This window comes from Triturus cristatus, chromosome 4_1 (assembly GCF_964204655.1).
Source record: "Triturus cristatus chromosome 4_1, aTriCri1.1, whole genome shotgun sequence".
Lineage (NCBI taxonomy): Eukaryota > Metazoa > Chordata > Amphibia > Caudata > Salamandridae > Triturus > Triturus cristatus.
In genome coordinates this window covers 858,673,645-858,695,594 of record NC_140585.1, presented here as the reverse complement: position 1 = coordinate 858,695,594, position 21,950 = coordinate 858,673,645, and the positions used below count along the sequence as shown (strand labels likewise).

Below are 21,950 nucleotides of genomic sequence, written 5' to 3'. Positions count from 1 at the left end.
GAAGCAGGTCCGATAATAGAAGGAAAATGAGGGCCCCTGAAACATTTAAGTTACAATCTAAGATGGTATTTGACCAAATCTGATAAAAAAATTCAATTGTTTTTGATTACTTTGAACTTTGCTTCAAGAATGATAGGAAATAGCAAAGGCAAGTGGCCAATATTGTAGCATCTCTCTCTCTCTAACAATTGTGGCCATTTTCCCTTACAATCTGCCTTGAATGCAAGTGATGCTAAAGGCTCTCTCTGAGCTGAGGCCTTGTTAACTCTATAAAGTGGTCTGTAGTTGAAATCCCTTTTTAAATTGGTTACTTAGGTTCCCATTATATAGACACTCCTAAAATAGCATTGTCCAAATAATTTAAATAAAACCAGTATAATTACTGGTCAAAATTTGGGTAACAACAGTGCTTTATTCATATAGAATAGCAATAAAGGACAGCCAAACAAAACTTGTTCTGTGGTGTTCGCATGTTTAAACAGGACTGAAAAATGTAAACCGATTCGACCTTTGGCTGAATTCGACATCCATTACTTAAAGACTACTGCTACATAGTAAGAAGACCATCGTCGGTGGTTTGGATGCCAATTACAAGGCTAGTATGACAAACTGCTCTTAAACACAAGTTCTATTGAAAAAGTGGGATATTTTAAGTATTTGGGGTGACTATGCTCCCATAAAGCAAGTCTTTTATTTTTGAAGATCCACAACTGTGGTTTCCTCATTCACAAAAAGTTATGAGGGCAAGTTCACACCATCTAATATCTACATGTTCTGCCATAATAAAAACTGTATTGCACCTGCAGTTTTTTTGTGCCCAGCTTCTGGGAACAATGATTGTTACCTAGTTCCCAGATCTGCGAGTGTCAGAAATTGTCAAATGCTATAATGTACAGTAGACCTGCTCCAATATGATAGTGCTGTCTTTCTTTTTTTGGTCAATATATACAGAGCCCATGAAAATTACTGGATTGCTAATGTAAGCCAAGCTTCTTAATTAAAAAACATGTACCTTTAATGCTTTATCGGGGATAGAATGTTATATGATGTTTTAGTCAAACTAATTTTAGACTAGAAGTCAGTCAGAAGATATTTGCCAAATTGTTTTTGATGTCGACATGCCAACATCTAAACGGAACTCTGTGATAGGAAGTTTTAAAATGCGTATTGTGTTTTTATGAATTAATATCTTGGCTATAGTATCTGACTGGCTGACGGACAGGTCAAATTCTTTTGTATGAAAGAAAGTGATTGAAAATACATAAGGCATAATGTAATTACACAATTCAAGAAAACGTGTAGGAATCAAAATCACAGAGTAAGATGGTCAAGGTCCCGTCCCTACCACTGCTCCCAAATATATTGAATGTAAAATTGAAGAAAAAAGCCTGGCACATGCTTCAAGACATCCACAAGCATCTGCTGTAGTAACTCAAAGCCAATAATATTTAAATTCTTTCAAAGGGATAAAACAGTAAACATGGCCACCGTACATTATAAAATAATACAACCTCCACAATAAGAGTAATAATAAACCGACCTCACACTCCAAAATAAATAAGATTACTTTTAACTCTGCACATAAATATTAAACATTAGAAAATACTGAAGCAAGTGACACATGCTCCGACACTAAAATAAAAGACAAACGAAGCAAAAACTTTAAAAAAAAAATGATTCTACTGCAATGATTTTTAACCTTTTGACTTTGGTGTAGCCCCCTTGAAACATCTGCCTAAGCAATTTCTATAACTGTTCCTTAAAACAATACTAAAACATGTATACATCAAATATACAAATTATGAAATATTCTAATTAATTCACAAACTAAGAGTATATATATGTGATCAAGACCGGGTTCTCCGGTCGAAATGCGTCATGCCAGCTCAATTGTGGAATAAAGCACTTGAAGTTTGAAAAGACTTGATGCTGTGGTGGTCCGTTCCTGTTCGTGTCTCCTGAGAAGGTGGAAAGACGCTGTAAATCAGGATTGTGCCTAATATATATGTATATATATATATATATATATATTCACTGAAAAAACCATAGGTTTCAGGGGAGTTATAGTTAGCTGGACATTTCCCTCGTACAAAACCCTAGAAATAACCCCGTTATAGTTAGTTCAGCTAACTATAACTCGCGCCCCCGCAATGCACTGCTGATGACGTCACATATTACATCACTCATGACATGGTCAGTGACATCACTGATGACATCACTGATGACATCTCAAATGACATCACTGATGACGTCATCCAGTGACTGTGTGTTTCTGTAAAGTTTAAATACGTTTTATATATTTATAGTGAAAGGCCTGTCGAAGAATGAGTGGGTGTATAAGTGTGTGAATGGATGATTTTCTAGGTGCGTAACTGACTCTATAAGTGAGTCATTACATGTATCTTACTGCAGACTAGTGACTAAACTGTGTGAATGTCTGTATGTGTCTGTGTGTTGGTGTATAAGTGGCTGCATGGTTTTGTGAATAGCAATATGAGTGTCTATATGGATTATTGATTGGTTGTCTGAGTATCTGTATGGGTGCCTGAGTGTTTGTGTGGGTAGGGTATGTGTGACTCTGTGCATAGATGTGTGAGTGGGCGATGCTATGGGTGCATGGTTTTAAGAGTGCAACTGTGATGGACTGTATGGTTGGGTGACTGTATGTAAGGGTGTGTTAGTGATTGAATGTATATCTCAGTTGTACATGTGTCAGTAACTACATATGTGAAACACAGTGTATATGTGTGTAAGAGTATATAACTATCTATATGTGAGAGTGTGTGATTGCGGGAGTGGCTGTATAGATGAGTGTGTGCTTGTATCAGTAATTGTATAAGAGCGTCAGAATTTGTTAGTATTTTTATGAGTAAGAGAACTTGAGTGTGTTTAATTGTATAGGTGAGTAAATTGGACTGTGATTATTTATTTGCATGACTGACTAGGTGTGTCAATACCTCAATGGATGATTGGCGGTGTGTGAGTGTCTATATAGGTGTATAAATACATATTATAGTCCTGTACGGAGTGACTGTAAGTATGAGTGACTGTACAGGTGAGTGAGTGGAGATGTATGTAGACCTAAGAGTCAATGAGTGGGTATGTAGTTATTGGTATTGGAGTATCTATGGTTTTCAAAATGTCCGTCTGAAATTTTGAGTCGATGTATCAAAGGTTATATTAGGGTGTGAGAAGATGCACTAATTTATCACATGGATGACGTCATCAGTGATGTCATTTGAGATGTCATCAGTGATGTCATCAGTGATGTCACTGACCATGTCATGAGTGATGTAATATGTGACATCATCAGCAGAGCATTGCGGGGGCGCGAGTTATAGTTAGCTGAACTAACTATAACGGGGGAATTTCTAGGGTTTTGTACGAGGGAAATGTCCAGCTAACTATAACGCCCCTGAAACCTATGGTTTTTTCAGTGAATTTCAAAATGCCAATTCCTAACTATAACGCCCCTGAAACCTTTGGTTTTTTCAGTGAATTTCAAAGGTTTTTTAAATGCCAATTCCTAACTATAACGTGCATCAAACCTATGGTTTTTTCAGTGAATTTCAAAGGTTTTTTGAATGCTAATTCCTATCTTTAACTTATCTCTGAAGATATCATGTTTAATGATTTTGATTGAATTTCTATATGTTTCAAATTCAGTGTGTCAATTTCAGTAATTTTTTTTTCAAAATACTTTTTTATCACCATTTTTTAAACTTATTTTTTCAATTAATTCTTTTAAAAATGAAAAAATATTATTTGAATTTAATGGGTTTTTCAAACATATTATTTTATATTTTTCAAAATATTTTTTTAACTATATGTTCAAAACTTTATTTTATATAATTTTTTTCCATGTTTTTGGATCCGCGCACCCTAAGCACACCGCTCCCGATCCCTACGCGATAGTAACCGCGCATGGTATGCGTCCGGTACGTGTTTAGTGCGCGATTGCAATGCGACCGGTACGCGACTCCCAGCCTATACGCGACACGTTCGATGTACGAAACGCGACGTTTATGTGCTTCCGCGATGCGTGATCTGCGTCTATGACGCGGTAGGTGCGGGGATCCCGCGAAATATTTAACATTTAAAAAAACATATATATATGTATTTCATGTGAATATTTATTGAAGACAAACTCTAAAGTAGTTTTAAAACTAATATATTTTTACATCTAATCCTATAATTTTTTTTAATTCAATTTCGCGGATGCGCGCTGGGTGCGTGCTGCGTAAGCGCAGGGTGCGCGTATCCCATGTGACCTGCAGAAAAAGAGATTTGATTGGTTCATTACACTTCCTCTTCTAACTATTGAAAGACCCCACCCAATTCAATCATTCTTCTTTGACCTTCTTTGGAGGAGCATCTCTTTGCAGAGAAGAATATTTTTTAGACTAAGTTTATACTTAGCTCTAACTTTTTTTACCTAAAAATGGCTTCAGGGCAGCAGGCATTACCTGCATCTCCTCATACATCTGAGGATGAATTTTTGGTGGAGGCACCACCCAAAGAACGTTTTTCTTCAGTGTTGTGGACATTTTTTACTTTTCCCGAGGGGCAGAATAAGACCAATGCCACCTTGGTCATGTGCAAAATTTGCAAAAGAGTGCTGTCACGACGGGATCCTAACAAGAAATACTCGTGCGGCACGGCAAGTATGATGAAGCACCTGAGTACCCTTCATCCAAACAATCTTGCACGACAAGAGTGCAAACGGATGAGAAACACTCCTGCTCCTGCGCCTTCCACCTCATCGCAGCCGAGCACCTCAAGAGTGCATCCATCAGCCCAAAATTTGGACATCCGTCCTCAATTTCAATATTTAAAAATACTCTGCACTAAGTGCAATGCGACTTTGTGCTACGGTGAGCAGTCGATTGATCTGATCTGCCGCCGGCAAGAAAGTCACATTTGCTAGTTTTTGGGTTTTTTTGTTCCCTGAAGTTTTTAAAAAATTGTTCAGAAAACCCCCCCAAAAATAATAAAAGAAGAAGAAAAAAAAAAGTTCCTGTAAGAACTAACTTTCCTGGTTTAAAAAAAGAGCTACATTTCTTTGTTAGTGTGTGAAAGTTTAGATGTATGTATGTGTAGTACGTAATTGACTGAATGAATTCATTAGTAGCGTATGGTGAATGTATAAGTGCAGAACTATGAGGATGTGCTGCAGCATCACACAGTAACCTCTTTAACTGCAGTGTGCTGTAGTACTTCCGAAGCACAGGGATGCAACACATGTACATAAATATGTTGCAATTCTATGCTTCTCTCTGCACGGCTGCTTAAACTGCAGCCATGTGGTGACACAGGCACCCTTGCACCATAGTTCAAGGATATCTGTTTCATGTGCTCTTTGTTTTTCTACAGGAAGACACACCTTCCTGCACAAAAACAATGAGAAAATGCATTTTTTTCCTTCAATGTATGCTGAACATTTCAGCATGCATTGAAGATATAAAAATGTGTAGAAATTAAAACAATTCTCCTTGTTGTGCTTTCCTACACCAATTTTAGAATGGTGCAGCATTCACACACATATCGAGATTTCTGATAAATCTAGACATGTGTCTTGTTCTATGAGTATTAAGTGCAATCATGCACAACAACACTTATAGAACACCCTTTCAACACAAAGTGGTGTGCATGATGAGGTTGTATTTACATGGAATATAAAAAGTGCACAGAGTGCCTTTTCCTCTCTTTGTAAATATGAAAGAGTATCTTGCACAATAACTATGTTACAAAAAGTGACATATTTCCGTATTTCCTTGCGGATGATAGAAGGTAAGCACAGAGTTTTGTCTGCAAAGATGTTCAAAGAAGAATGATGGAAATAATTGCGGTCCTGCAATAGCTGAAATGGGAAATATTATGAACCCCTCAAATCTCTTTTTTTGCAGGTCACATGATATCTGATTATGGTCTGATATCAAAACTACATAGGTATAAACAGAGTGTTTTTAGAAACATGTTTCAACTTTGTAGCCTCTTGCAGACCTCCTCATTCTGCATATTGAGACTTAGTTAAACTTACCTTCACAGTAATAGGAATACAAAATGGTATACATTTTTTTCAGATTTTCATTCCAATCTAAATTCATATAAATTGCTTATTTTAAAATTTGGATCTGTGAAAGAAAAGGAAAAAAAGTTATAACATGTAATAATAAATTTTTTACAACACAGCATAATTTCCACAAAGTAATTTGTTTGCCTTTTTTGCTGTTCTCAGAATATATTAAATTTCACTAAAAATAGTGATTTCAATCGTACTCATCACTTAACAGCGGGCAAAAAGAAAACAATCACAAAGATTGTTAAAAAAAACCAACATGCTATTCTCAACAAAATACCACAAGATACAAATCATAGATATATAAAATGCTTGCAGCTAACAAAATTGTATATGTTTAACTTACAAAAACTGTAAATGTTGTCGCTTTAAAATATTCACCGAATCTAAGGATGAATTTTTGGAGGACGCACCACGCCCACAACGTTTTCCTTCAGTGGTGTGGAAATTTTTTACTTTTCCCGAGGGGCAAACAAAGACCAATGCCACCTTGGTCACGTGCAAGATTTGCAAAAGAGTTCTGTTGCAAGGGGATCCTAACAAGAAATACTCGTACGGCACGGCAAGTGTGATGAAACACCGAAGGACCCTTCATCCAAAAAATCTTGCACGAGAAGAGTGCAAACAGATGAGAAACACTCCTGTTCTGTATCTGTAAAAAAGAATCACAAATAAATGTATATTAATAACTTTCACATTTATACTATTCCATTACTGTACAAACACATTTTATATAAAAACTGACTAAGAAACTATAGCCCTGAACCACAAGTGTGACGATCGTTAAAAACACTACATAGTGCGTACTACTTTGAAGCAGTTCATGCCCTAAAGCCTACCTCACTAAAAGACTACATGCTAACTGACTGAATGATTACAGTACTATAAGGAGACACACTGGGTGAGTGACAGGGTGTTTGCTAGAAGTGTATGAATACTGATTGGGGAATTGAAGGTGTGAAAGACAACTGTGTAGGTGATTAGAGGCCTGCATGCATAGTGAATATGCATTTGAAGCAGTCTATGTGCTAAGGCCTGGCTCACTGCATGAGTACTTGGCAACTGACAGAATGATTAGAGTACAGCGAAGAGAGTGCCTGAGTGAATTTATAAGTGGTTGGCTTTTGACACAGTGAATGGATTAGTACTTGGAACTGAATGGGTCACTAGAGGAGTGCAAAGGGAGTGACAGGATGTTTGCTGGACTGTATGGATACTGACTAGGGAATTGAAAATGTGAAAGACAAGTTTATAGTATGTTAGAAGACTGCATGCATACTGCATAGACATTTGAAGCAATCTATGTGGTAATGTATGGTTCACAACATGAGTACTTGGAAACTGACTAAATTATCAGACTACTGCTAGGTTAGTGCCTGGGTAAAACTTTTACATTTTCAGTTCTGGCACAGTGAAGAGAATAGTACATGGTACTGCACTTTATTGTCAAACCCTGACTCATTTTATCAATGCATAAGCAAAGAATAGCTTCTAAAGCTACTAAAACTTGACAACATGACCGATTTTAAAACAGTTATCTGTCAGCAAATACACGATGTTACCAAATGCTTCTCTCACAATCCTTACCCAAATGTACACAGACTCACAGTGTGATTTTAGACAAGCAACACTATCCCTAGCAGTTTACCAAAACTCATTCACAAGTCTAGAAGAGGTAATGGTGCTGCACACAATCTACATATTTAAGTACAGCACATTAGTGTCAAAGCATGACTCGTTTAATCAACGCATAAGCAAAGACTTGCTTCTAATGCTACTAAAACTTGACAACATGACAGGTTTTAAAAGAGTTATCTGCCAAAAAAAACACGATGTTACCAAATGCTTCACTCACAGTGGTTCGCAAATGCATACAGACTCACAGTGTGATTCTAGACAACAACCAATAGGAGTTTACCAAAAATCATTCACTACTGTGGAACTGATAAGGGAACTGCACACAATCTACAAATTTCAGGACTGCACTATTGTGTCAAAGCCTGACTCATTTAATCAAAGCATAAGCAGAAACTGGCTTCTAATTCTACTAAAACTTGACAACATGACAGGTTTTAAAACAATTATCTGTCAGCAAATACACGACGTTACCAAATGCTTCTCTCACAGTGGTTCCCAAATGCACACAGATTCACAGTGTGATTCTAGACAAGCAACACTATCCCTAGCAGCTTACCAAAACTCATTCACTACTGTGGAAGAGGTAAGGGGACTGCACACAATCTACATATTTCAGTACTGCACTTTACTGTCAAAGCATGAATCATTTTATCAATGCATAACCAAAGACTGGCTTCTAATGCTACTAAAACTTGACAACATGATAGGTTTTAAAAGAGTTATCGGTCAGCAAATACGCAATGTTACCAAATGCTTCTCTCACAGTGGTTCCCAAATGCACACATACTCACTGTGTGATTCTAAACAAACAACACTATCCCTTGCACTATACCAAAACACATTTGTTCATCTAGAAGGAGTACTACATTTTAATATAGAAACATAACTCATTTCACAAATTCATAAACAATGACTGGTTTCTAATTCTACCAAAATATAAAAAACAGCACAGTTATCTGTCTGCAAACACATGAAAAACACAAATGCTTATCACAGAATGGTTTCTACATGCACACACACTGTCAATAAGATTGTAGAGAAAAAAAGTACTCCCTACACTTTAGCAGGAGAAATACATTAGTCTGATTAAAATCAAATTAGTCTACATACATCCCCTCGCAATTAAATAACTCACCTTTCAAGTTGTTTTGTAGATTAAGAAGTATATCAGTCACACACCAGATTTTCTTTTACAGAATCTCTGCACTGTGCACCTCTCAGCAAAAACAAAGAATGGATAAGTTTCCCTTTCATTTTCCACACATATACATGTAAACATCAAATCACAATCCTTCACACATAAATTCAAAAGCAAACACACATTTCTATTGGTTAAACATTTCAACCCTTTCCAACTGAAATACATTTCAACCCTTCCCCCAATCTGCCTTCTGCCTGTTACCATAGAAACAGGTCATGGAACACTGCACTGAGCACATAGGTCACAAGTTCAGCACACAATGTTGCTAAACAAGACAGCAAGTGTGCTTGACTTTTCAACATATCAGCTTATCATATATAATGTTCCTTGCAATCTGTTTTTGTTAACCAATAAGACTCATACCTTTAAAAAACAGAAATATACACCCTACCTTTCAGTGTAGAAAGTAGTCATACAACCAATGATTTCTTGTCTTTTTTCAATTTTTTTCCTTGGATCCGCGCACCCAACGCGAGAGAATCCGTGCACCCAACGCGATAGAATGCGGGCACCGTGCACGCATTCGCCATTTTAAAAAAAGGGGGACCTAGGGGGTCCTTCTGGGACCCCCTAAGCACCTCTAGAGGGTCAGAGTATTTCCACTCTGCCCCCTTTATATGTTTTACACACTTATTCCCCTTGCTTCTTCAGCCACGCTTCTACCGAGGCAGAAAATGGCCGCCAACAGTTCCTGGTTTCGAATGTAGACAGACACTCGACAGCCAATTAGCATATAGCGTGCGATCGGGAGGGTGTGCGCTTGGTTCGGGGAGGGTGCGCTCACGGTGCGGGTAGGGTCCGCGGATCCTCCCCGGCCATAGATATATATGTAAAAAAAAAATTTGGGGTGGACAAATTTTATTAGTCAATTGTACAATCAGCGGAGCTCTGTACCCCAGAGACATCCGTAGCATCAATGTACCACATCTTGATTTTGACCATTTTACCATAGAATAACAAAAGTGGAATACATAAGGGCCATGCATATAAAATACAACCCCATTGAACAAGCTCCCCCCAAACCCCCTCCACCACCCCCAACCCCATCGCACACCCAGTCCAACACCATCTGCAGGTATGATCCAAACCGCAGCTATACTCTCGCCATGAGACATGCTTCACCTACACCCTGTCACCAACACTCATGTGTTACATGCCACCCCCAGACAAACGGGGAAGATACAGCAAGACACATGGATTCTATTCTGGGGGGGTTCCAAACCCAATCCCCTGTAATCCGCCCAGCGCTTACAGATTTTATAGTGCTTGCGCGGGCAACCTCGATATATGTACATTTAACTCTAATTTTCTCAGGAACTACTGAACGGATTTACACCATTTAAGCAAAAGGCACGAGTCTGAACTGAGGACTACCTCTTTGCCAAATTTGGTGTTATTCCGTTCAGTGGTTCGGGCTGTAGCTGCGACAACAGATCCTATGGGAAATTGCATGGGGAAAACGCGTTCTGGGACCCCTTTTTTCTCGGCCCCCGCTTGACGAATCACCACGAAACTTTCAGGGTAGGAGCGGAGCGGAGCTGGCCAAAAGTTTGGAAAATTTCGCGAGGATTCATCAACCAGCGCCAGACTTATTGGGAATAGAATGTTGCGGATTTCCTATGGAAAATAGGTCCTAACTATAACTATCTACTGGTGACCGCCAGTAGATAATGTATATATATCTCTCAATCAGCCACTTTGTGTTGCTCGTCCCCAGAATCTCTGTCTTGAAGAGAACCCGTAACGCGAGAGGGTCGTAATGTCGCAGACGTTTTTAAAAAGGGAGAGCCTCCAACAAACCATAGTTGTCCATGAAGAATTGATTGTATTTCATCTCTAATATTGGCTCCTCTTGGATTTACCAATAACCACCCCCCACAACTTTTGAAGAGGCACCATTTATATTTCACTGACTTGGTTATGGTCACCACACTGGGGGTCCACAAATCACTTTTAAATGTGATTAATGTATATAATGTAAATACGCAGACAGTAAATATTTTATGCCTTTTTGTATGTGAAATTCTGTTATGCAAAATAAATAACACTCACTTCGGCTGAGGAGAGGACTACAAAAAATCTTGTTCTATGGGCTTTGATGTAAAACCTTGTGATAATAATCGTATGCCTTATTTAATTAAGGTCTCATTCTAGATTTGGTGTTCTAATTCAGTTAAGCAGGATATACTAATAGCTGCTAAAATTAATTATTCTTCAAGAAATATGAGTTCCTTGTGAACACTGTCTCTGCTACTAGCAATACTCGGTTTGCAAGGACATATGAGTCGTTTTTGTGTAAGTATCTACCAACTAGCTCAAACCCAAGTGACCTCCAGGCCAGAAATACAATCCGATGCACCTTGATGCTTGTACCAATACATCTATTTTTAAAGCGCACATATCCTCATGTCTGTAGCTTCAAAAACACTTAACACACAGAGCATCTTTGAACAGTCAGATTCTACAGACTAACTACATAATATGTATTGACTTAGTGGAATCGCATTACACATGTGCTCTTTCTCAGTTCCTCTGAGACATAATCCCAAGAAACCAATATTAGTTTGAGTTGATTCCTTTTATAGTCTTTGGGGAAATATCTGGATATTTTTCTGCAATCCTAAGTGATAGGGGCAGTAGAATACATATTTATGTTTTATGGTATTTGTAAGTCAAACCCTTAGGGTTCTATGCACAACCTGTACCACACCTGATGATTTGCACGTGCTGCATGGCTTAGTCTCTGTTCAATGTGTACTACCTCTACTGTTGGTGTCCCCACTACTTGATGCCCTCTTTGTGCAATGCCATTTCAGTACTCTGTACATTCAGTAATGACAATAAAACTGTCTGCTGAGTACCACACCAGTCTTGACCTCAGCATCATGTAAGTATAGCATTGACAGTACTTTACATTTCATAGTGCAGTGTCAAAGAGGAACCTTAACACAAATTCAAAGTGAACAAGTGATTGGACAAACCTTGGCTGCATAATGCAGTGCAGTAAGCTGGATAGGCGTTGCCCTCTCGTTTACGTTGACACCAAGATCAGACACTAAGAAATGGATTGCTTCATCTTGTGCTGTGATTGCAGCTTTGTGTAAAGCCTGATCTCCAAGTGTATCCATGGTGGTGAATGATACCTTGAAGCATGGAGAAATTTGTTATGATCAGTGAAATGCCACAATTATTTTTTGAGAAATTCAAGTTAATTTTCACTTGGAGAAACTTTAATGTATGAAACAATATCTGTTATTCTTTTTTTCTCACTATAACACCGAAATGATTTTATCTTCCACTCAAACCTTTTTACCCTCATTGTTTGTCTGCTGCATCAAATGCAACTAGGGCAAAACCTGTCTGTAATTGTACGACATCTTTGCTAAGCGTCTTTAAACAGTTGACCGAGCCATGCTGAAAGGGTATATACTTTCTTACCTGCTTTATTTAGACACATAGAAGGAAGATACTTGACCTTGATGTACACATTTTCAAACCGAAAAACACTTATTTCAGGCTGTTTTTCATCGGGATGGTGAAAATGCAGCCTCAAACATGCGCTCTGAAAGCATCCATTCTAAGTATTTGAAAGGCATTTGTGAGTAACTGCCTGCACATGTGGTTTTCAAGCAACACATATTTGGAAAATGGAAAGCCAATATTTTTCAAATATACTGTTAAACTTGACCAGGAATGTCAGCCTCTCCTGCAGGTTGTTATATATATATATATTACCTACTGGCGGTCGCCAGTAGGTAGTTATAGTTAGGACCACGTTTCCATAGGAAAACCTCAACATTCTATTTTGAATAACTTTGGCGCCGGTCGACGAATCCTCGCGAATTTCTCAAAATAGGTGGGGCGCTACGCTCCGCTCCTACCCTGAAAGTCTCGGGGGGATCCGTCAAGCGGGGGCTGAGATATAAGGGGGGTCCCAAAACGCGTTTTTCCCATGCATTTTTCCATAGGACCTTTAGAACGAGCTACAGCCCGAACGGCTGAACAGAATTACTTGAAATTTGGCAGAGAGGTAGTCCCTAGGTCAAGGAAGTGCCTTTTGTAGGTTTGGTGTAAATCTGTTCAGTAGATTCTGAGAAAATAGCCTTTAAATGAATATATATATCTGAGCCCGCTTACGGTACGCTTACCGTACGCTTACGGTAAGCGTACGGCGGCGTGCGCGAGCGCGATTCTGATTGGCTCTTAGATCTTAGTAAACATTCGAATCGGCCGAAACCAGGAAGCGGCGGCCGCCATTTTGTGTATTTCACTCTGAAAAAAAAGAGTGAAAACAAGGAAAGGGGGCAATGAGGAGAGTTACAGACCCCCTAACATTTGTAAGGGGGTCAAAGAAGGACAGAAAAGTACAAAAAAAACATTTATTGATTTTAAAAAAAATCACGGGGTACGCGTACGGTAAGCTTACGGTAAGCGTACGGTTAAAAAAATAAAAATAGAGAAATGAAAAGCAGATTTAAGAGTTTAGAAATTAGGGAGCTCTAAAAAGAGCTGTTGTGTTTATGAAGTCATTTTTTTAGTGGTACCTACAAGTAAGTACCGATGCAGAGTCTAAGGTTCAAGAGGAAGACTCTGTTCCCTTCATCATTGAAGTGCACACCATCTCCTCTATAAATGTCTTGCATGTCATAACGCAAGTTGTTGTGGTAAATGGCACCCATACCATAGTCACGGAGGAAAGCAGAAACAGATTTGTTGACGTGCTTTCTTGCTTTGTCAATCTGTGGACAGAAATGATTGGACCAGTTCCATTTTTGCCTTTGGCATATGTTGGAAAACACAAAGGCAGTTTTAGGGAAAAGTGTAAACAGTTGTGCAAAGGTGTCCTTCATAAGCATTTCCAGACCTACCCCAGTCAAAGTGCCTAGGTCATTGCCACCACAGTGCACTATTATGAGGTCAGGGTGTTGGATTTGAATGAAGGATTTCACCAATGGCATCAATTGGTGCCACTTTAACCCTCTCTGACCAATCCATTTAATGTCTACATTTGGCAAAGCAAGGTCTCTCACCATATCTGTTTTCTCTGCAAACTTTTCACTCCAGAAGACATAGCTGTGCCCTACAATCCACACTGTGAACATCTTCAAAGGAGAACTGGATGCACTCAGGAGGTGTCTTTCAGTAGAATGGCAATATGAAAAGAAAGACAGTTTGGAAATGGAGGCATACATATTTTTTTAAAACAAAAAGAACTGATTGGCTGTTTCATACCATTCTAGAATAAAAACTAGGCTGTATGTGAAAATTAATAGAAGCATGTTTTGTATTGGTACAAAAAAATGTGTAACCAAAGAACAGTACTATGGATTTGCTGTTAGGTTTGAAAAGTCAAGCACTCTTGCTCTGTGGAATTGAAACATTGTGTGTCGAACTTCTGACCTAACTGCACACAGCAGTGTTCCATGAGCTGTTGCTATGGTAGCAGGCAGAAGTCAAGTTGGGGGAAGGGTACTAGGCAGAAGTCAAGTTGGGGGAAGGGTACTTTTGGAAAAGGGTTGGTTTTCAACCAATAGAAATGTGTGATTACATGTGAAAAAAAGGGGGAAGCACTGAGATTTGAAACTTACATGTATATGTGTGGAAAAATAGAGGGAAAGTTTGCCATTATCTGGTTCTGCTGAGAGGAGAAAGGTGAACACAACAGAGATCCTGGCTCTGATAATCTGCTGTTTGAGTGTCACATTTCTTTCACAACTAACTAATTTTAAAGGTGAGTTTACAGTTTGAGAGGGTATGTATGTGGTAACTTAAGAAATGAATAATAGAAATGGGAATTGTTTTTGTTGTGGTTACACATGGTGGTTTCATAATGTGTCAGTCTGTAAAAGTGATTTACACTTGCCCCGAAAAAAAAAAGAGCAGTAAGTGTGCTTTCAAATTGGCAAAGAAAATTCGTTTTGGGACTAATGTGAAAACATGACTCTGTGTGCATAGAAGAATTATAGGCAGAGATTTATTGCGTCTTGCTCTGGTGATTTCACAGTTGCATTAGATGGAAAGGGGGTGCGAATTTTTGGGGGAAGAAGTAGAGTCTTAGCACACACCCATGTGCTTGCCATGTATAGTCATGCACAGTATTTAGAAGCGAGTGGGGTTTTCAGGTTTAAGTCTGTAATGCAAATACATTCAGCATCACTAAGGCTGGTTGCCCTTGCTGGAGTGTAGGCAGTCACAGACAATACACATGGTGGTGGTCTGAAAAAAAAACAGCTTGGACATGTGCAATTAAATAAATCAAAAATAGTGGTTTCATAATGTGTCAGTCTGTAAAAGTGATTTCAAATTGTAAAAAGAGATTTTCACTTGGCCCGAAAAAAAAAGAGCAGTCAGTGTGCTTTCAAAATGGCAAATAAATTTCGTTTTGGGACTAATGTGAAAACATGACTCTGTGTGCATAGAAGAATTATAGGCAGAGATTTATTGCGTCTTGCTCTGGTGATTTCACAGTTGCATTAGATGGAAAGGGGGAGCGAATTTTTGGGGGAAGAAGTAGAGTCTTAGCACACACCCATGTGCTTGCCATGTATAGTCATGCACAGTATTTAGAAGCGAGTGGGGTTTTCATGTTTAAGTCTGTAATGCAAATACATTCAGCATCACTAAGGCTGGTTGCCCTTGCTGGAGTGTAGGCAGTCACAGACAATACACATGGTGGTGGTCTGAAAAAAAAACAGCTTGGACATGTGCAATTAAATAAATCAAAAATAGTGGTTTCATAGTGTGTCAGTCTGTAAAAGTGATTTCAAATTGTAAAAAGAGATTTTCACTTGGCCCGAAAAAAAAAGAGCAGTCAGTGTGCTTTCAAAATGGCAAATAAATTTCGTTTTGGGACTAATGTGAAAACATGACTCTGTGTGCATAGAAGAATTATAGGCAGAGATTTATTGCGTCTTGCTCTGGTGATTTCACAGTTGCATTAGATGGAAAGGGGGAGCGAATTTTTGGGGGAAGAAGCAGAGGCTTAGCACACACCCATGTGCTTGCCGTGTATAGTCATGCACAGTATTTAGAAGCCAGTGGGGTTTTCAGGTTTAAGTCTGTAATGCAAATACATTCAGCATCACTAAGGCTGGTTGCCCTTGCTGGAGTGTAGGCAGACACAGAGAATACACATGGTGGTGGTCTGAAAAAAAAACAGCTTGGACATGTGCAATTAAATAAATCAAAAATAGTGGTTTCATAATGTGTCAGTCTGTAAAAGTGATTTCAAATTGTAAAAAGAGATTTTCACTTGGCACGGAAAAAAAAGAGCGGTAAGTGTGCTTTCAAATTGGCAAAGAAATTTCGTTTTGGGACTAATGTGAAAACATGACTCTGTGTGCATAGAAGAATTATAGGCAGAGATTTATTGCGTCTTGCTCTGGTGATTTCACAGTTGCATTAGATGGAAAGGGGGAGCGAATTTTTGGGGGAAGAAGCAGAGGCTTAGCACACACCCATGTGCTTGCCATGTATAGTCATGCACAGTATTTAGAAACCAGTGGGGTTTTCAGGTTTAAGTCTGTAATGCAAATACATTCAGCATCACTAAGGCTGGTTGCCCTTGCTGGAGTGTAGGCAGTCACAGAGAATGCACATGGTGGTGGTCTGAAAAAAAAACAGCTTGGACATGTGGAATTAAATACATTTTAAAAAAAGGTTTCATAATGTGTCAGTCTGTAAAAGTGATTTTCACTTGGCCCGAAAAAAAAAGAGCAGTAAGTGTGCTTTAAAAATGGCAAAGAAATTTCGTTTTGGGACTAATGTGAAAACATGACTCTGTGTGCATAGAGGAATTATAGGCCGAGATTTAATGCGTCTTGCTCTGGTAATTTCACAGTTGCATTAGATGGAAAGGGGGTGCGAATTTTTGGGGGAAGAAGCAGAGGCTTAGCACACACCCATGTGCTTGCCGTGTATAGTCATGCACAGTATTTAGAAGCGAGTGGGGTTTTCAGGTTTAAGTCTGTAATGCAAATACATTCAGCATCACTAAGGCTGGTTGCCCTTGCTGGAGTGTAGGCAGTCACAGAGAATACACATGGTGATGGTCTGAAAAGAAAACAGCTTGGACATGTGCATTTAAATAAATAAAAAAAAATGGATTCATAATGTGTCAGTCTGTAAAAGTGATTTCCAATTGGAAAAAGTGATTTTCACTTGGCCCGAAAAAAAAAGAGCAGAAAGTGTGCTTTCAAAATGGCAAAGAAATTTCGTTTTGGGACTAATGTGAAAACATGACTCTGTGTGCATAGAAGAATTATAGGCAGAGATTTATTGCGTCTTGCTCTGGTGATTTCACAGTTGCATTAGATGGAAAGGGGGAGCGAATTTTTGTGGGAAGAAGCAGAGGCTTAGCACACACCCATGTGCTTGCCGTGTATAGTCATGCACAGTATTTAGAAGCCAGTGGGGTTTTCAGGTTTAAGTCTGTAATGCAAATACATTCAGCATCACTAAGGCTGGTTGCCCTTGCTGGAGTGTAGGCAGACACAGAGAATACACATGGTGGTGGTCTGAAAAAAAAACAGCTTGGACATGTGCAATTAAATAAATCAAAAATAGTGGTTTCATAATGTGTCAGTCTGTAAAAGTGATTTCAAATTGTAAAAAGAGATTTTCACTTGGCCCGAAAAAAAAAGAGCAGTAAGTGTGCTTTCAAATTGGCAAAGAAATTTCGTTTTGGGACTAATGTGAAAACATGACTCTGTGTGCATAGAAGAATTATAGGCAGAGATTTATTGCGTCTTGCTCTGGTGATTTCACAGTTGCATTAGATGGAAAGGGGGAGCGAATTTTTGTGGGAAGAAGCAGAGGCTTAGCACACACCCATGTGCTTGCCGTGTATAGTCATGCACAGTATTTAGAAGCCAGTGGGGTTTTCAGGTTTAAGTCTGTAATGCAAATACATTCAGCATCACTAAGGCTGGTTGCCCTTGCTGGAGTGTAGGCAGACACAGAGAATACACATGGTGGTGGTCTGAAAAAAAAACAGCTTGGACATGTGCAATTAAATAAATTTTAAAAAAAGGTTTCATAATGTGTCAGTCTGTAAAAGTGATTTTCACTCGGCCCGAAAAAAAAGGAGTAGTAAGTGTGCTTTCAAAATGGCAAAGAAATTTCGTTTTGGGACTAATGTGAAAACATGACTCTGTGTGCATAGAGGAATTATAGGCCGAGATTTATTGCGTCTTGCTCTGGTGATTTCACAGTTGCATTAGATGGAAAGGGGGAGCGAATTTTTGGGGGAAGAAGCAGAGTCTTAGCACACACCCATGTGCTTGCCATGTATAGTCATGCACAGTATTTAGAAGCCAGTGGGGTTTTCAGGTTTAAGTCTGTAATGCAAATACATTCAGCATCACTAAGGCTGGTTGCCCTTGCTGGAGTGTAGGCAGTCACAGAGAATACACATGGTGGTGGTCTGAAAAAAAAACAGCTTGGACATGTGCAATTAAATAAATTTAAAAAAAAGGTTTCATAATGTGTCAGTCTGTAAAAGTGATTTTCACTTGGCCCGAAAAAAAAAGAGCAGTAAGTGTGCTTTCAAAATGGCAAAGAAATTTTGTTTTGGGACTAATGTGAAAACATGACTCTGTGTGCATAGAGGAATTATAGGCAGAGATTTATTGCGTCTTGCTCTGGTGATTTCACAGTTGCATTAGATGGAAAGGGGGAGCGAATTTTTGGGGGAAGAAGCAGAGTCTTAGCACACACCCATGTGCTTGCCGTGTATAGTCATGCAAAGTATTTACAAGCGAGTGGGGTTTTCAGGTTTCAGTCTGTAATGCAAATACATTGAGCTTCACTAAGGCTGGTTGCCCTTGCTGGAGTGTAGCACTGTGGACATGGGCTTTTTAAAAAATCTGAAAAGTGGTTTCATAATGTGACAGTTTGTAAAAGAGATTTTAACTTGCCCAAAAAAAAGAGCAGTTTGTGTGCATTCAAATTGGCAAAGAAATTTTGTTTTGTGACTATTGTGAAAACAAATGTAGTAATATATTTAAATACAATAAAGGATTTTTTTTTTAGTTTTTTTCAGGTATTGCTGAAGAACAGTGAACAAAATTTAAGATGCCTACAAAATCTCGAGTTCAAAAAACGCTAAAAAAAAAACTATATTTGAAGACAACTGGAGGACCAAAGTTAGTAGAAGATGCTCATGTTGGGAAAAAGAAAAAATCTTCTGGTAAGCAAAAAAAACAATTTCTTAACAAAATATTCAAAACAAAGAAAAATGTACAAAATGTCTGTCCTCGGAAGAATGTAACAAAACATAGAGAACAGCAAAAAATTGAGAATTTAGTTAATGCAAATATACCTTCTGCAATTGAAAAGTTTAACATAAACAGAAAAACAGCGTTTAAAGAGATACGTAGAAAAATGTTTCAGAGAAGAGTTATGTCCAATTTGATAAAGGATGTAAAGAAATATAAGCAAAAGGCAAAATATTACAAGAGAAAAAAAGAAATTGAAGCCATTGCAGCAAAAGCATTAGAATTAAAAAGGAAACTATTCATATTAATTTTGAATAGGATGCGTACATTAGATAAAATGGTTAATGTACTGAAATCACAAAGCAAATGCAAAAGAGTAGTGAACAGAACAAACTTTTGTAAAGTGTTTTTAGGAAAGTGGATGCATAGTTCAAGTAGTGAACCTTTTTTTAATGAAGAGAGCTATTTTCAAAGTAATAGTTTGCTGCATGCAGTTGACACCAGAGGTCGTTCTTACGAAGTAAAAAATGGTTGCATAATGGAGAAGGAGATAATGGTTCCAAGAGATGAGGTACAAGTGATGGCAGATGAGGCAATGGGGAGACGTCCTAAAGCCCCAGTGTACACTTGGAATTGTAGTAGTATTTGCACTGTGCGTCAGGAATCTATTGACAGATTTCGAGAGTTTCTAAGAGAATATAGTAAAAAAAGTGTAAAACAAAAGATTAAGGTGCTTCAAAGTCTGGATCCATGCAGAGTGAGAGAGAATACTGGTTTGCAGGGTCATTCTCTGGCTTGTCTATCTAGAAAAGTGTGCAATAGTGTTTTCCATCATTTTAGGATGCTGGCTGTTCATCATACTGAAATGAGAAAGTTTGTGAGACGGTTGTATTTTGCCAAAAGTCCAGCAATAAAGTTAAATGAATTGAATAGGGCTCTGTTCCGAGGAACGGTATCAGATGTAGAGAAGGTTGTTGATGAAATTCAGTTTTGTTACTTTGGTCCTGAACAAAACAGTGCAGAGAAGGACACAGTAAATGAGGCAGAAGTGGAAGAGAATGTAGAACCCTCTGTAAGTAACACATTTAATGATCACATAACAAAATTTGCAATAGTCTCTAATGAAAGACCAAATGTTACTTGTATTTGTTTCCGCAGAACTCATTATAGAAAACAAACTAGGAATGTTGATCTCTACAGAAAGAGTGAAAATGAAGATAATTATAAGTGGATGGATTTTGCCACATATATATTTCTTGAAAATTGTTTTGAATTGGGTGAAGATCAGCGTATTTGTAAATACTGTTACAACAAGTTAGAGGAAAATAGAATGCCGACCAGAGCTGTACATAATAATTTAGAATTGGATGCTATTCCTGCTGAACTTTCTGAATTAAATACATATGAGTCTATACTCATTCAATGTGTTCATCCGTTCCAGACCATAGTACGTATGGAGCCCAAAACTGGTAAATTACCTCCTTCAGATTTACTGAGAGGTTTAAAAGGTAGAGTGGTGTATTTGCCCTTGGATTTGAAAAAAAATATGGAAACTATTGATGCGGATACTTTGGAAACTGAACCATTAAATATTCTGGTTAATGGTGTACCTACAAAGAATAAGAAGATTTGGCAGGAGCTGGTAGATGTGCGGAAAGTACAAAGAGCAAATTTGTATTTGAAAAAAAATAACAAATGGTATGAATCAATTTATATAGAAGAAGAAGAAGAAGAAGAAGATTTTCAAGAAGACACAGAAACACCAACTGGACAAATTGAAAAAGTGGACAAGTCAAAGGAAGAAGAAATTTATGAACATTTTAGCATACATCCTCTCCATTCGAAAGAAGTTATGGGAGACAATATTGATCTCTTTCAGATGAAGAAAGCAAAAGGAACTCCCGTGAGTGTATGGGAGGAGAGCTTGGAAGCTCGATGTTTTCCCCAGCTGTTTCCTAAAGGAAAAGGAGGACGATACGATGAACGTCCAGAACAGATTCCAGCTTCAGAGTATCGGACTACAAGACTATATGCTGAAGATCCCAGATTTCGACAAAGTATTCCTTATTTGTTCCATCTTTTATTTGAAAGCGACTTGTCTGCACTGTCTTATGCAGTAAATCACATTTTAAAAAGTGGAGTACATTTACAAAATGTGTCTGCTAAGGATTTTATGGAGAAAGTGCAGCACCGAGATGATCATTTGGAAACACAACTGATCAATCTGATGGCTTGTCAGCGTGGGACAAATGAATATTGGTACCGACGCCATGGTGAACTAAAATGCATGTTACGCAATTTAGGAACACCAACATGGTTCCTTACCCTAAGCTGTGCCGAGTACGCTTGGGATGATTTACTGGATTTTCTACGAGAGGCCAATTCAAACATTAAAAACATCGAATACAAGACAGCAGGAGAACTGTGCTCATTGGATCCGGTTAATGTTTGCAGATATTTCAATCATAGATTTGAGGCTATGATGTCCTTCATCTGCAATAAAAAAAATCCACCCCTTGGAGAAGTAGTGGATTTCTTTTGGAGAAAAGAGTACCAGGCAAGAGGTGCTCCTCATATTCATATGCTGCTGTGGATCAAGGATGCCCCAAAGTTTGGAACAGATACTGATGAAGCAGTGTTATCTTACATTGAAGAATATGCAACATGTGGTATACCAAAAAGCACAGAAGAGAACAAATTAAAGGAGCAAGTTCTACGTTTCCAAAGTCATCGGTGTGGAAAATACTGTCGACGGAAATACAAGAGCAAAGAAAAATACTACACTAAATGTCGATTTGGATTTCCTAGACCTGTT

At 38.4% G+C, this 21,950-nt stretch overlaps 1 protein-coding gene across 2 annotated transcripts in view; it reads right to left on the bottom strand.

Moving 5' to 3' along the window:
• The window catches only part of ANKRD16 (ankyrin repeat domain 16), a 213,727-nt gene that overhangs the window by 57,292 nt on the left and 134,485 nt on the right, over positions 1–21,950 (bottom strand). Inside the window, exon 6 of one of the 2 annotated variants that reach the window (XM_085653567.1) lies at positions 11,900–12,061. The exons of the other annotated variant lie outside the window; for it this stretch is intronic. Within the exon in view, the coding sequence (XP_085509693.1) occupies positions 11,900–12,061 (162 nt within the window). The remainder of the gene's footprint in view (positions 1–11,899; positions 12,062–21,950) is intronic. 2 annotated transcript variants of the gene reach the window in all.